Source organism: Eulemur rufifrons, chromosome 29 (assembly GCF_041146395.1).
Source record: "Eulemur rufifrons isolate Redbay chromosome 29, OSU_ERuf_1, whole genome shotgun sequence".
In the NCBI taxonomy this organism is placed as follows: domain Eukaryota; kingdom Metazoa; phylum Chordata; class Mammalia; order Primates; family Lemuridae; genus Eulemur; species Eulemur rufifrons.
Genome location: NC_091011.1, coordinates 56,212,797 through 56,229,872, shown reverse-complemented (window position 1 = coordinate 56,229,872; position 17,076 = coordinate 56,212,797). Strand labels below are relative to the sequence as shown.

The following is a 17,076-nucleotide window of genomic DNA, read 5'->3' as shown; positions in this document are numbered from 1 at the left end:
ATGGAGGCCAGAAGATAATGGAATGATATTTTTTAAATGTTGAAAGAATAAAGTAAATCCAGAATTCTATTTCCATGAAAACACTCTTGAAAAAAGGAAGGTAAAAACAATCAATAAAAGCTTGGAATATGTGTTGCCTGCGTATCTCCTGCATTTGAAGAAATTCTAAAGGATGCCTTTTAGAGAAGTGAAATTATACAAAACGAAAATTCAGATCTGTTGAAAGGAATAATGAGAATCAGATATGATCCTCTTTCTGTAAGGGCTGATTGGTTTGTGGATATAAGTTTTGGAACTGCTGAAGACATTTGAAAATGTGATAAAAGCTGACATAAGGACAAAGCTGATCCCTTCTCCCTCCTAAGGAAGATAGAACCAAAAATTCCAAAGAAAGAAGCTGCAGCCCTAGTCAAAGCACATCCCAAATCTACCCTACCATGTGCTTTTCAGTTTTGTGAACAAATAAATCACATTTAATAAAAACACACACACGACATTTCTGAAAAATTTAGTGACAGTAAAATAAATATATTTACTCTAAAAAAAAAGCCAAATAGAGCTATTTGTGACATCTTATAGAATGTTAAAAAAATCATTATTTATAGTCAAATCCCTGTATATAAGTAGGGGATTACACTCTATTTTTAATGCAGGTTCATTATCTTTTATCTTCAAATCTAAAACTCCCAAGTTGGTTTTTGTTTTTGTTGCTGCTTTTTATTTCCTTTGAAGGCAAAACCTGTCCTGACTTGAACTGATTTGGTCACAAAATCTGACCTGAACTGACTTGGGGTTACTTATGATAGTTATTTATTATATTTAGTTTGAAAATTTCTATGTTTCACTGCAGAAATAGTTCTGGGCATTATTATAGGGTGTGGTTCAAGGTTGTGCAAGAAATTTTGCTTTATATGCACATATTACCTCTGAAACACATTTGATTTCAAGTAAGGGAATATAAACTACAATTGCTTTTTCTTCTCTTTCTTCTTTTTTGTTTATTTACTTTCCAGATTTTTTACAATATGCATATATAACTTGAGCAATAAAAAATAATAATTTCAGGGATATAGTTAAGTAAATATATAGACTGAAATCTTATCTCTGTTTTTACTTAAAATAATAGAGTATAAATCTGCAAAAGCAGATCTACTAAAACTACTTTACTAATTCAAGAAACTACTGTTGTGTCTGCCCAACAGTGGTTATATTAGAAGGGATATAACTAGTTAGTGATGTTCTCTCATATGCTGAACACTGTGTGTGTGAATGATTGTGCTCTGTGACGGTTCTCTTTTTGTAGTTAGCTCTCAAGAGTAGATAACTATTCCTCATTAATAGCTCAGTTAATGGCAGTTCCTATAATAATGCTGAGTAAATTACAAAGGAAAAAAATACCCCTTTCCTTGAACCTGCAATAGTGTCCTCTATTTCCATTTCATTCATTCTGGTTTTGCACTTGATAAGGTTGAGCAAAACCTTCTGCCTGCACTCTTTTTTGTTTCTCTATAATATGTACATATGGTATTTGCCCTACACACCTGAAAAGGCTGTTCAAGATCAAAGAGAGCCTATGTGAACCTTCCTTGGAAATGCTACAGAGTATAACTAATTTCACTCCCCATGGTTTGAAGTTGTTCTTCCTTATCTTTTCTCCTTACCTGTTACATAAATTATTTATGCACTTTTCTTATATGTCAGTGCTTTACTTTTATGTATAATTTCCAACAAAAGAAATGCCTCCCACCTATTACCCACAGCATCATCTAGGATGTCATTAAAGTTGTTTTATTTATTTATGTATTTATTTGTTTCTTATAGCTTATTCTAATATGTTGTATACTCAAATTTTGGTAATACTGTAAAATAATCACATGCATATTGTTCATTGTCATTCATATTGCTCACAAGAATCTGAGCTCTAGGAAAGGGGATTACATTTTTGTGTTTTGTTCACTGCTATTTCTAGTGAATAGAACAGTGTCAGGATACATAATTGACATTCAAAATATTTATTAAATATATAGATGTGTATGACATATATTATAGATATATGTGATTGATTTCAATAAATATACATCTACTAAATGGGTACATGTATTTATGCATCATCAGATGCTTACTAATTACTGGGCAGTACACTTGGGGCTGTATATACATTATCTCATTTAATCTTTAAAGTAAACCTATAAAGTAGGTATAGGTATAATTAAGGAAACTAGGCTTAGAGATGTTTCACGATTTGCTCAGGGTCATACAACTGATAAGTGATAGAAGGCAGGATTTAAACCTAGCTCCCTGAATGCCCAAACATGTTCCCTAATTTTTACCCTAGAATTCATCCAGGAATAACATGAAAAGCCATTTAACAAATTATTTTGTATTTGGTTTTATACAAGATTTTGGAGAAATCCCACCCAAAACTAGAAATGCTCATTATTGGGAAAATCTCTTAATTAACATACCACAGTGCCATATGTTAACCTAGAATTTGGTAGGTACACACACATGCTTGCATCCATCACTGCTGTGGAGGTTTCAGTTACACTTTTAGGCAGGTTGATTGAAAAGTAGACTTCTGGGACAAAGTTGAAAGAGAAAATTTAAGGCCAATGATTTTACTACACTTGGAATTATACAAGAAGGAATGACTAAATTATGTTTTTATTTAATTGAGGCATAACAATAACCCAGAAAACGGAAAAATAATTTCTTTTAAATATTTCACCTAATACTTCATCTATTCAACTAAGGTGTCTGTCTCCAGGAAAATACCTGCTATATCTAATGTATGAAAAGTGGTTAATATGTATGGAATTAATACATTTGTGTAGTCTGGTTCTAAAAGCTAACTTTCTCTGTGAGTGTTAAGAAAAACATTATAATATGGCATTGGCTCAAGTAATACTCTTTCAACGTATGGATTATTATGGTTATTTCCTGGTGATATGGCTAAAAAATATTCAAATAGGGCCTCAGCAATTCCTAAAATTAATGTTTTGGGACTCTGAAAATTACTAAAAATTATTTATCATATGTTTTAGTATTCTTTGCTACATTACATCAAGAATTGCTTTTATTTATATTTAAATTTCAGACAAATTGACCTACCTTGAATAATGCAGGTGTGTTATGTAAAGTGTTACAGTCCTATAAAGAATGTAACAACTAAATTTCCATGTTTATCATAAGATAGACTCTTCTGCATTAGTTTTCAAAGTTTAAAACACATACATAAACTGGCCTGGAACATCTATCCACATTTCTTGGTGCCCAGGTAAAGAAAGAAAAGATCTTCTCCTTCTGAATCTGGTCATCTTTCAACCACTATTAATTTGCTTATGTTAATCTCTTCCTACTCCTTTTTGTTCGCATCTCATTATTTCCTTCCAGAATGATTATTCCTGTGTCGAATGTTACCAGTGTGTAAGAAGAGGGGATAATGAGGAGAGCAGCACATTATAAGGGTTCTCAGACACAATTGTGCCACATCTGGTGCATTTGCCCCCTGCTTCTCCCTGCCTGCTACAACTTGTTCTCAAGGCCACCATGATATTATATTATTTAATACTTTCTAGTATTCTCCCATTACTTTCATGACCATTCCTTCTCCATCTTCTTGGTAAATATTCTTTATTCTCACACTCCTTAAATCAGTTCTCAGAGTTAAACCCTTATCTGCATAGTCCCCTAAAGTGACCTCAAGCATTGTCATGGATTCAGCTAACACCTACGTTGCTAATGACTCTCATATCTCCATCTCTAGCACAGCCCTCTCTGCTGAAGTGCATCTGCAAAAACACCCTCTTTGACTTATCTATCTGGATAGTCCACCAAATCTTCAACAAAATGTGAGACAGACTTGAGCTTGAATTTGATTACTTTTCCTAACAGCTTCACAATCCTAAGCAAGCCATTTAATGTCTCAAAGCCTCAGCTTACATAACTATAACATGGGGATAATGATTCTATCTCACTGGGTTCTTGTGAAGTTTTAAAGAGATAATGTATGTTAAGTGATCTATTCTCTGATATATAATAGGCCAAAGGAAAGGATAAGTGTGTCATTCAAAGAGGGATTCATTACTCTCCAAATCTGCTTGCTGATTCTCTATTACCCTGATCAATCAAAGTACTTCTTTTCACTATTTGCCAATCCACAAATCCACAAACTGATCCACAAATCCATGTGTTATCATCAGGTCCTTTCCTCCTCCTAAATATCTTTTAAGCCTTATAATATCTCTCAACCTTCCATTTGTAACCACTGACTTATCATTTCTGACTCATCATTTCTTACCTATACTATGCAAAAAGTCTTCTTTTCTTTTCTCTGTCTTTAGTGTATCCTCTATATCATCACCAAAGTGATCTATCTAAAATGTGTGTGGGTCGTGGCTGACACACTCTAAGGGGACCCCTAATGAGTCATGCCAGTCTATAACTCCTCCCCTTGAGTGCAGGTGGAACATGTGAATTGCTTCTAACCAACAGAAAAATGAAAAGGTGATATGTCAATACCATGATTATGCTACAGTATATGAGATTCTGTCTTACCAGATTGAAGGGAGAGATTCTACTAGCCTGGAAGAAGCAACCAACCATGCTTTGAATACAAAACGAAGAGATCCATGTGACAAAAAACTGTGGGCAACCTCAAGGAACTAAGGGCCTTATTTCTGCAACAGTAAGAAACTTAATTTTGCCAAAAACCTTGTGAGTCTAGAAGAGGATCCTAAACTTCAAAAAGTAACGCAGCTGGCCTACACTTTGATTACAACCTTGTGAGACCCTGATCAGAGAGGCCTGCTAAACCATCATCCTTGAAATCTGTGAGATAATAAATGTGTGTAGTTTTAAGCCACTAATTTTATGGTAATTTGTTATGCAGCAATAGAAAACTATCTAAAATGGCGGCCACTCCTATGCTAAATAAATATTTACTGAATTGGATTCAATTTCCTTTCCATTGGGCCAAGAGATCATTAAAGGAAAGTGATGCTGCCATTGTTCTTTATATATCATAAGCCCTGGCATGCAATAAGCTCAATAAATCCTCATGAATGAGTAAATTACATCTTTATGATGTATGACTATATTACTCTGTACTGGTTGAGAAAGAGCTATAGAATATAACACATTATCTTTTTGCATGAATCAAATCAGTAGCTTATTTCTAGAGTTTTAAAACATCAGAATTAATCTTTATCTTAAAAATTAAGAAATACATCAACTAAGCTAGAAAACAGAACCTAGTTAAATTAGTTTTCTGTTGCTGCCCTAAACAAATTATTACCAATTTAGTGTCTTAAAATAACACAAATGTATTATCTTAGAATTCTGTATCATAGAAGTCCAACACAGGTTTCACCGTACTAAAATCAAGGTTTTAGGATGGTTGCATTTCTTTCTGGATGCTTTAGGGAGAATCCACTTCCTTGCATTCTCCAGCTTCTAGAGACCACCTGCATTCCTTGGAATATATCCTATTCCTCTATCCCCAAGGCCAGCAAAGTCACATTTCTCTTACATTTTTTTCCACTGTCACATCTCTAACTATAGCCAGGAAAGTTTGTCTGCTTATAAGGAGTCCTGTGAGTAGATGCAGCACACCCAGTTTAAGAAAATCTCCCCATCTCAAGGTCTGTAACATTAAATATATCTGCAAGTCCCTTTTGCCAATTAAGATAACATATCCACAGTTGCGGGAATTAGGACATAAAGATATTTGGGGGGCCATTATTCTGCCTACCACATTTATTAGTGGAAGAGGAAAATAAGCAGTCAACTAAGTAAAGTATAACACATGATTTTAATACCACAGACTTCCTCAGAAACTCCAGTTCCAAATCTTTTTGCTCCAATTTACACAACATTTCTCATTCTATAATGAAATATTTCCTTCCATTTTCTATAATTTGAACTTTTCCAAGCTCAACAAAAATTTTTAAAAAGCTCGTTTTCCACAAAAACCACCACAACTGGCAGCTATAGACCTCCTATGGGTAGACACATAGAGAAGACCTGGCCTGGCTGAGAAATAGTCTGAATTCTTCTCCTAGGGACAAGGGCTGCCAAGTCTGCCAGGGGAAACTTGGCAGCACATCAAGAAACAAACACAGTGTGGCTATTTATTCCTTACACATAGATAATAGACTTCACAAATTAATGTCTTCAGGCTAGAAAATTTTCTTACATTCATAGGACTAGAGAGTTAAATAGAGGGAATACCCAGGGATGAGGCTTGGCTGTAGTTGTTTTCTAGTTATCTAGGGAAATGTCAGTGATCAAATAGGAAATGAGCCAGTGGTACAGAGCAAATTATCACCATCGCTCCTCCTGCCTGGAGGCACTATGTCCTTGCATGATATTCTAAAATCCTCCAAATATATCAATCAACTACACAGGATCTACTTTAATTAAGTAAACAGAAGTAGGCCAATGAGTTTTACGTGTATTTTGGTGAGTGTGTAAGATATTCCGAGTATAAATACAAGCCCCATTTAAAAACAAATTTCAAATGTGTAAAAATTCAGTTATATATCAAAAATCAAGGTAAAGTTCTGCTCCATTTTTATATCCTCCCTTCTCTCCTCAAATTCTTACCTTTCATACATTTAAGTATAATGTAACTGACATAAAAAAGTATCAGCTTCACAGGTTGAATTCTAGCACAGTTAATCACACACAAAAATACAGTCTGTTCCAAGGTGAAGTTCATCCAAATCTTCTGTCACCTTGTAGGATGCATTTGCTGACATGTAAGATTTGGTGACAACATGTGGATGAGTTAGAGTGATATCACTCAAACCAACGAATACCAAGGCTAATGTTGGATGTCAACACATCAGCAATATCATCTTGACATATGTAGATGAAGCATTTAATTTATAGTAAAATCAGAAAATATAAATGAAATAAATTTCATTAAAGAAAAAATATAAAGCAATTATGGTAAATGAGGTAGAAATGTAAAGAGGATAAATGCTCAGAATGTGAAATTAGACAGCATGGGCTTATATTCTAGTTGTATCATGTACTAACTACCATCTATGCGACCTTGACTTACCTGAGATTCTGCTCAAACACAATACAATGGTGGATAATAAGTACAACTCATTCATTCATTCATTCATTCAAATAGCATCTATTGAGGGGCTTCTTTGAGTGATGCACTAGTCTAGGTAGTAAGGATAAAGCAATGAGTAAATCAAACTAATATCCCTACCCTCCATTGAACCTACATTCTTCCAGTTCCTTATAGGATACGTATAAGGGTTGGATAAGATAATTCATATTGCATGGCTGGCAAAAGCTAAGCACTGTAGATAAATTTAATTATCAACATTAGAATATTAATAAAATTTTCCAGGAATCTTGAAAAAATTATATTTGCATAAGTAGAATACTTAATAAATAAATGGGTAACTCAAACAGACTAGCAACAATTATATATATATTTATGGCTAAACTATTCATTTATTATTTATATATATTTTTATATATTTATGTGTGTATATAAACTTTATATTATACAATTATTACTTAACATGTTACACTGTCCTTAAAATAACTTATCTTTGAAGAATACCTTATTGGAAACAAATTCTGCTATTTGAAATAATTTTTTTCAGCAATTAGCTATATTTTTAGTTTTAATAAATTATCTTTTTGAGGTAAAATTTAAATGTGAACACTTGTGTCTAAACTAGCAATCACTCTATGGGCTAAGTTCCTTTTTTTTTTTCCCCCCTCTCTCTTCACATGCCCCTGTTTGCTACTGTTCTACATGATCAAGTAGTCATGACATCGTGACTTATCAACTTTTTCCCATTAATTCAGCCATCATTCCACTCTGTTCCATTAGTATTTCCTGCTGTGAAAATCCCTGTAGAATCCATTGTAAACTCTCAGAAGTTTCCATATTCTGCTTTGGAAACCAGTGACCCACAATGCTATTAAACATCAGTGACTTACAAAGGGATTTTTTCCTTACTCCAAAGCAAAGGGGAAGTCTAGACATCATCCTTAAAGTAACATTCATGCACAGCTTCCAACTGACGGTCGTCTTTTCTGAACTCAAATGCACTACTCCAGCTATCAAATTTTACATGGAGTATTTTAGGGAGTTCTTTAAAAATCAAAATTCCTGGCTCTGCAGTTCATTAAGTGTACCATTACAAGAGATGCAACTGCCAGAACTGGTTAGTTGCTATGAGGGCAGTTATATTCTAACGCTGCAAGGCAAGCATTTTAAGGCTTTAGTCACATATGTGGCACACACTTCAAAACTCCACACTTTCAAAGGACTTAGTGGAGCCAACATTCCAACTTAGTACTCACCCAGTTAAACGGAAGCTAATATAAGAAGCATGAAACAGTATATACTATATAAGAATTTTGGCAGAACACCACATGTATTGACCCTACATTAAAAAAATAATAATAGCATTAAATCATCCTAACCCTCTAACACTCACTTATAAGAATACTCTCACTCTTTCCTCAAAAACCGCATGTCATTCTGATTCATTTATAGTGCTAAAAATATAAATTTGACAGAATATATCTGAACCTGACCCATACACTTAAATATTTTCATAACACCAGAAGCAAAAGGAAAACAGGCAAAAAAAAATCTCTTGACTGTGTAACACAGTCTGCTTTGAACAAATGGCCTAGATGTAAGCAGTAGGTGGCAAAGTTAAAATAGAAATGTTAATCCTACGAGAGCCCCTGCCTGCTGTTTTATAGCCCTTCCTAAAGATTAAAAAAAAAAAAAAAAGTGGAGTAAGGAACATAAAAATGCCCACAGCCCCAATACTACAGAATAAAACAAAGCACTGATTTTAAAATAATTTTTTTCAACCTGTGATTTTTTTATAGGGAGGTAGTAGCAGGAATGAATGGGAAAATAAATAAGCTTAGTTTCTAGTTTTAATAAAATGGCAATTTTTTTTTTTTTTTACTCAAGATGGAAGAAATATTGATTTGGGGCAACATTATGAATTCCTGCATTATATTTACATATTAGAAAATGGTTTCTTTAAGAAGCCTTAATTGTTCTAAAATTTTGCAATTGTCAACCAAAGCAGAAGTCAGCAAACTTTTCCTGTAAAAGGCCAAAAAATATATATTTCAGGATTTGCCAGCTTAAAAGTCTCTGTGGCAATTACCGAACTCTGCTGTTATAGTACAAAAGCAGTGACAGACACAATGTAAATGAATGGGTGTGGCAATATTCTAATAACACTTTATGGATATTGAAATCTAAAATTCTTATAATTTTCATTGTTTGTGAAATATCTTTTTTCAAATCATTTAAAAATGTAAAACAACATTCTTAGCTTATGTACCACACAGAACATGGAACAGGCTAGATTTGGTTGTATTTTGTCAAACGTTATACAATGCAAACTTTGTCAGAGGACAAAACTCACTTTTTTTTTTTTTTTTTTTTGTTGAGACAGAGTCTCACTTTGTTGCCCAGGCTAGAGTGAGTGCCGTGGCGTCAGCCTAGCTCACAGCAACCTCAAACTCCTCAGCTTAAGCGATCCTACTGCCTCAGCCTCCCGAGTAGCTGGGACTACAGGCATGCGCCACCATGCCCGGCTAATTTTTTCTATATAGATTTTTAGTTGTCCATATAATATCTTTCTATTTTTAGTAGAGACGGGGTCTCGCTCTTGCTCAGGCTGGTCTCGAACTCCTGACCTCGAGTGATCCACCCGCCTCGGCCTCCCAGAGTGCTAGGATTACAGGCGTGAGCCACCGCGCCCGGCCAAAACTCACTTTTATTTACCCGTCTGCCTTCCTCCCTCCTTCCATCTTTTCCTTCCTTACTTTTTTTTCATCATTTTTTTCATTTTTTTAATTAATTTATTTATTTTGTTTGTCATTAGGTAGCACACAAAACATAATCTGAGGAGTCCAATGTGAGTAGAAGGCCAGATTATCACTGTCTCAAATTCAGCCAGAGTTGTACACCACAATGGTAATGGGCTAACTGTAAGAGTTACCAGGCATGAAGCCCACACAACTATCATGGAGATTCTGTGAGCTACAAAATCATTCATAATATCTAAAGTGAATGCAATTACATGATCTCCTACTTGCGTTCCAATGAACTATCACATAAGTTTTCACTCTGGTATCTTCTTTGACAATCAGTGTTTCCACTGAGTCCCCCTAAATTTTCCATGAGGTACAGAAGAAGAAGGGAAGCCATGACAGAAGTGTCTTCCTTGTGGCAATAAGTGGAGCCTAATTATTTGTTTGTAATAGCTAAAGGGTTCTCTGGCACTGGGGGATTTGGCAATACCCCAAAAATGTTATATCCTTCCCAAGACATTTAGATACACAAAGCTAAGAAATCCTGAGACAAAGACCTCTGATTCTCCCAAGAACTATTTCAGATAAGGCTGTTTTGTTCACTTTTAGTTACAAACAAGAGACCTCTCTTTGGAAGAAATTTCACCAGCTATCTATCATAAGAACTACTTGGGTAGGAAATATTTTATATCAATATGTTGGTTGTCAGAGTTTCAGGTAAATTGAAATCATTGTTTTTAAATTATAGTATAGTCTGATATGCCAATGAGGATAAGTTTCAATGGTTAAGTGAGTTGCCATCTCTTCAGAAAGATGCTGTTGGCAGAGGCATTGTCACAGCGTGCACTTTCCTATTAGGACAGAACCCTCAAGAGACTCATGTGGCTTTGCAAGCAATCATTAGTGCAGCTTCCCACTACAATTAAAAACATATGCCTAAATATTGTTTTTGAAAATGACACAAGTGTTTAAATACCAACAAAAAAAGTTTATGTAAAGGTGCCAGAAACTTATGTGGTATGAAAAGCCAAAGAATTTGTACAAAAGCATGTTTCTTACTGTCTTCTATCTGAATATACACTGCTGAACAATTTTAAAAGGCTTAAAAATTCCATCCATGAAATCTACATAAACTATGTAGATTTTCATGGAAAAAAAAAAAACCTGATTGTGGCATCAAAGTCCATATTTAAGACAGGCTTCAAAAGCAAAAAGCAAAAACAACAACAACAACAACAACAAAAACGCCATCTTTTCTGAGTAATATGAGACATTAGGGAGAGGTGTGACTCCAAATTACAACTTAGCTTCAGAAAAAAAAAATTTTTTTTTCAAATGTAAACTTCACATTGGATGATCTGAGCTGAGGATAAAAGCAACTCTTCGTAGTCATTTACATAGAGGCCGTATAGAGAAGACAGCTTATATGTAAATGAAGATTAGCTTCTGGAGTTATTTATTAATTTGTTTCATTATATAAGTAGCAGTAGACAGAGTTATGATTTTCAATTTATCTTGATAAATATTTCTTGAGCCTACCAGGTACTATGCTATTCCTAGAGAGAAATTATATATCAAGGAGAGGTAGAACCTTGAGAGGAATGTACAGTAATCAATACAAATATGGGAGATAAGATTAAGTGATGGTTAGAAAATTTTCGAAGAGGATAAACTGAGTTTGAAGTATGATGTTTGAAATGTTAATGGGTTGTACAATGTCTGTTACCCAACAGTAAGTTGTAAATGCAAATACAAGCATAAAAATGGCAAGGACTAATGGTACACATTTGTGATTTGTTCTCAAAGGATAGATAATTGAAGCCAAATGAATAAAAAAGATAGCCAAGAAATTAATACATACATATATATATATATATGTATATATATATACAGAGGGAGAGAGAGAGAGAGAGAGAGAGAGAGAGAACATGAACCATGGACAGAACCTTGGGGAATACTGACACTCATGGGCAGGAGAAAGCCAGCTGATGAAGAGGGAGCAGCCAAGGAAAGAAGGGAATTATGTCATACATGGCTGAAGCAATAGGCAAAGAGAGATTCTACAATGCCAAATGATGCAAAGAGGAGACAGAGGTATTTCAGTGGTTACAAGACTGTTTTTCTTATCATGAGAACATGCAAGACCTTGCGAAATCAATAACACAACAGAGGTGGCTGTGGGTGAAGATGTATATACAGTTTTGTATCCCAACATAAGCTTTCTAAGCTAAGTATTCAGTAGAGGATTAAAAGGAAGAGTAAAATGAATAAGAATGTAATTGATAACAAAGGTCCTAGAGATGGCAGGATGAGATACACATTGAGAGCAGAATGGGGAATGGTTAGTTTGGGAAGGGAGGATTATTCCTCCAACATTGGGCAAGCAAAGAGAGGACCAGTGAAAACTTGGCCATGTCCAAGCATGGGAGAGGGTGCCAAACTATGGTATATTTTAGAAGATTCTCAATCTCAGACCAGTACAAACTGAAATTATATGAGAATGAAACTTTCAGGTCTGAGGTTTGAAGTTTAAGAATATAAAAGGATAAAATAAGAACATTATAAGAGAAGCATGCTTTAGAAATTTTATTTAGCTAAGAAAAAAAATCCACATATTAAATTGATTGACTTCTGAGTGCAATGCATTCCTTAACAAAGAGTACATATTCTAACACTGCCATATTTTATAATGACTTTTATAGATTTTTTTTTTCCTTTTTTTTTTTATTTAATTTTACAGAATCAAAGAGTCTAACAGTATATCTTGTTAGATACAGTATGTCCTCATAATGTATACATTATTTCTTGTACAATGATATGAAATAATATGGGAAATATTCATGATAAATTATTAAGTGAACAGTGCAAGTTAAAAACAATAGTTTCATATTTTTTTCCCCACCCCCCCTTTCCCGAGTCAGCACCTTCAAGTGTTACCACTCCCCAAACGGTGCGCAATGCACTAGATTTTTTAATATCTATTTCCTAATCTAGTAGAGAAACTACCTAATTTCATGGAAGAGTCCTAAAATTACAATAAGACATGACTGTAAAGAGTGTTATTGTAAGAGAAGAGATTTCATCACTGCCTACAATGTAGTTAGGGATGTTTGGAAATTATTTTTAATTTCAGACTGACTGGCAAGCCAGGTTTTCTTTCTCATGAGCAGTGGTTCTCAAACTGTATAGTGTGTGTCAGAATTACCTGGAGGGATTATTAAACACAGATGACTGGGTTTCATCCTTAGAATTTTGGGGGTGGTGCCTGAGAATCTGCATTTCTAACAAGTTCTCAGTGATACTGATTTTGCTAGTCCAGGGACCACACTTTGAGAACCACTGTTGCAGAACATACATGGCTTATCATTTCTAATTCTATAGGTCTACAAACAAGAGTATTGTCATTTAATTTCTATTAAAGCAAATTGAAAAATTAGAATTTGTGGATGTGTTAAAACAGCAGCATCAATAGTTTCAAAAAACCTATCTGTATGCGAGTTAAATTCACTTCCAAATGTTATATAGAACATGGTATTTATCATCATTATCCTTCAAAAATGGCTCCATGTATTTAATTAAGAAGTCACGGCCGGGCGCGGTGGCTCACGCCTGTAATCCTAGCACTCTGCGAGGCCGAGGTGGGCGGATCGCTTGAGCTCAGGAGTTCGAGACCAGCCTGAGCAAGAGCGAGACCCCACCTCTACTAAAAAAATAGAAAGAAATTATATGGACAGCTAAAAATATATATAGAAAAAATTAGCCGGGCATGGTGGCGCATGCCTGTAGTCCCAGCTACTCGGGAGGCTGAGACAGGAGGATCGCTTGAGCTCAGGAGTTTGAGGTTGCTGTGAGCTAGGCTGACGCCACGGCACTCACTCTAGCCTGGGCAACAGAGTGAGACTCTGTCTCAAAAAAAAAAAAAAATAAAAAAAGAAGTCACGAGAGTTTGCTTCAGTTGAGAGGAATACTTACCCACAGTTAAAATTATTCCCATCCCTTAATTTAGCTCATTATTCTTATGTTTCATTATAATAGATGCTATATATACACACACACACACATATATACACACATATATATACATATTCATGTGTTTCTCAGAACTCCATAAAGCTATAAAGTAATTTACTTTATTAGCTCCATTTTACAAATGTAGAAACTGAGGCATAGAGAGATTAAATACATTGCTAAGATCCAGACAGAAATAAATATTGGAGTCTCTCCTCTTTTACTACACATTGATGTATAGCTTGAACTTAAATACTTACCTGTTCCAAGAAACAGGACGTGGTATCTACCATCAGCAGCGTTCACTCGATCCACAGCTATCTTCGTATACTTGTAGTCAGTGCCGATACGAACAATCAAAGGCCTTCTGTGGATTGGGTAGATGGAATTGTACATGAGAGGATGGTTCCGAATAAAAGTGACAACATCATCTGGGAACTCCTTGGTGGTTCGCATATTGGGTGTAAATGCTCCTCCTGGACACTAGAAAAATATTTTAAAAAGAACCAAGTTAATTAAACAGCTCCTTTGTTTGGGTAATAATCAAAAGGTCTCTATTTTTCAAAACACTTAGAAGTACCAGTTGTTTTAAGTGTATTTGCTACCCACTGAGGAGAAAATAAATAGCATGACTATATATATTTATATTTGTAGAAAATATATAATGTGTGTATAATTTGAAAATTTGTTTTTGTTTTGTTTTGATTTTGTAATTTGATTATTTGAATGAGGCTAAACCCAGCTCTCTTACCTTATTTGTTTTCAGAGAGGAGGTGATGCCATTTTGTATAAGATATAACCTTTCCCTCTTCTTCTTCATCAATTTTCTATTTTTATTTTGTGCCATAGATTATATTGCTAGGAAAAAAACTTGTGGACACAATCTCATGCCGCTACTTGTTAAAATAAATTACATTATCATCATCAAATTCAATCACAGCTCTGAAGGACAAGAATTTTATTCCATCTGATCACACCTCCCAAAAGACATATCTCAGAAGTTGGAGCTTAGATCAGATGTGGTAAACTAGATCTGATAATCCCCCTCTATAAATGACTCCAGGGATGTCCATTACCCTTCGAGTAAAATCCCAACAGCCTAGAACGGCCTGCAAGCCCCTGCATGCTCTGGCCTGAGGCTGCCACTCTCCTGTAGTTCTCACTGCTCCTGGACCTCAAGTGTGCTCCGCTGCAGGGTCTCAGCACTTGCAGTCCCCATCTGGCACAGTCCTTGCCAGACCACCCCATGTGGCTTCTCTGTGACCTCACTCAGTTCTCAGTTCAAAAGTTTCTTCCCTTTAGTCATATATAAAATGAGCTCCCCCTGTCCCTCTCCATTTTCTACCTCCTTAGCCTGCTGTTTTTCTTCACAGCCCTTATTTATGAAACAGTATAATAATATCAGTTGCTTGTATTTTTATTATCTCTTTCCCCCTCTAGAATGTAATTTGTGTGTTTACCGAGTCTATTTTGTTCATTGCTTTGCCATCAGACCTATAGCAAAGCTGGTAGAAGTAGATATTTGACGAAGAGTTGTTGAATGAATGCATTATATTTGTGGTTCAACCCGCCAGCACAGCAGGAGGCGAGGGGTGGGCAAGGGAGCAAAGCCCCACCTGCAGGCAAAGCTGCTCCCCATTGCTCCTGCCACCGCCCGAGCCCCGCCCTGGGTCAGATCAGCCACTGCATCAGACCCTGGCTATCCAGGGATCCAGGCTGCGCATTCTGATGAGAATCCAAGGCCTGAGGATTCAAGGTGGAGCCAACAGCACCCCGCAGGCCACCACCACCCTCCATCCCCACCGTCCATGGAAAAACTATCTTCCAGGAAATTGGTTCCTAGTATCAAAAAAGTTGGGAACCGCTGCATTATATCATTTATTATATTTGACTTGTAATTTTGGTCCAGGGGCTGTATGAATTAAGGGCCTCAATTCTGGCCATGAGGGGAAAGATTCAGAGCATCAAGGTCAAGGGGCAGGAAGAAAGCAATAATGAGATCTGCAAAAAGGCCTGCTGGACAGCTTTAGCAGCTCTGGAAAGGGAACCTGACAAGGGCTTCTGAGGAGAAGCTTCCATATATAGGGCATCTGAGGCCCAGCATAAGGCTGGGCTGTGCACTGCTGATGCTACGAGCTCACACTCACTCACTGCTAGGATCTGGGTGTTGTTACATGATCAAAACTGTTTTTGTATAATATTTTAACACATATAAACATCATTTGCCTAACCCTATTAAATACCTCTCAGTATCTCTACTTCCAGAAACAAAAACACCATGCTATATTTTTCTTGAAACACACAGCGCTTTTGTTCTAGTTTTCTTTAGAGAGGTACGAGGGAAAAGGCAAGTGACACAGCAAGCTGCCCGATGAAGAGCAGTGGGCACAGCCTCAGTGGTAAACAGCAGTGAGAAATGAGGACTCTGACAAACTGGAAAATTGTGCCTTACCCAAAGATGGCAATGGACACGTATTTCCAGCGCATTGCTCCCAGCGCTGCCAGATTTCAACAGAAGATAGAAATTTGCCAAATTTTTTAATGTTCACTCAGTAAAACAAAGAAAAACAACTTTGGGGACCAAAATTCGACAGCCTCGGGGTGAAATCCTTGCAACCGCTATCCAACAGCATTAGTGCCTCTGGGCAAGTGCTGCCAAGCAGGTCCACGTGTGCAGATATGTGTCAGCAGATGACTAATGTGGTCTCACTCATTCAGACTACATCATCAGGAGTGCAGTTTTTAGCCTAACTGACCAGTTAACATTGCTAGAACTTTTAACAGGACTGGTAAATATAGTTCTCTTTTTGTGGAAAGGTACAAGGAGCAATTAAATGACTTAACAGAGGAGAGAAAATGAGAAAAGTAATAAAACTAAGCCTTTCATTCTTTATTCCATTAACTAGACTTTCATCTGGGGTTCACATGTTTTTCTTTTAATAAAAGGCATCATATTTAAAGACACATGTTTATAAATTGCCCACAATGAAGACCAAAATGAGGACAAAGAATTTAATTTGAGGTTGTTCTAAGAAGATGTGTTCTACACTTCTCCAAAGTATAGAATTATGGGTATTTTCTACCCTCATTCTTCACACAAAGTGGAAAAAGGGAAATACGTTGCTCACTGGATGAAAACATGGAAAGAACAATGCATGGGCAATTTAAATAGTTCCAGACCTTCATAAAACACCACTAATTATGGTTTGCTAAGGTGATATATCTCCTTAAGTATTT

At 35.9% G+C, this 17,076-nt stretch overlaps 1 protein-coding gene across 1 annotated transcript in view; it reads right to left on the bottom strand.

The window, feature by feature from the left end:
- Window positions 1–17,076, bottom strand: part of SEMA3C (semaphorin 3C) — a 154,863-nt gene that overhangs the window by 30,991 nt on the left and 106,796 nt on the right. The window contains exon 11 of the mRNA XM_069461916.1: window positions 14,100–14,322. Within this exon, the coding sequence (XP_069318017.1) occupies window positions 14,100–14,322 (223 nt within the window). The remainder of the gene's footprint in view (window positions 1–14,099; window positions 14,323–17,076) is intronic.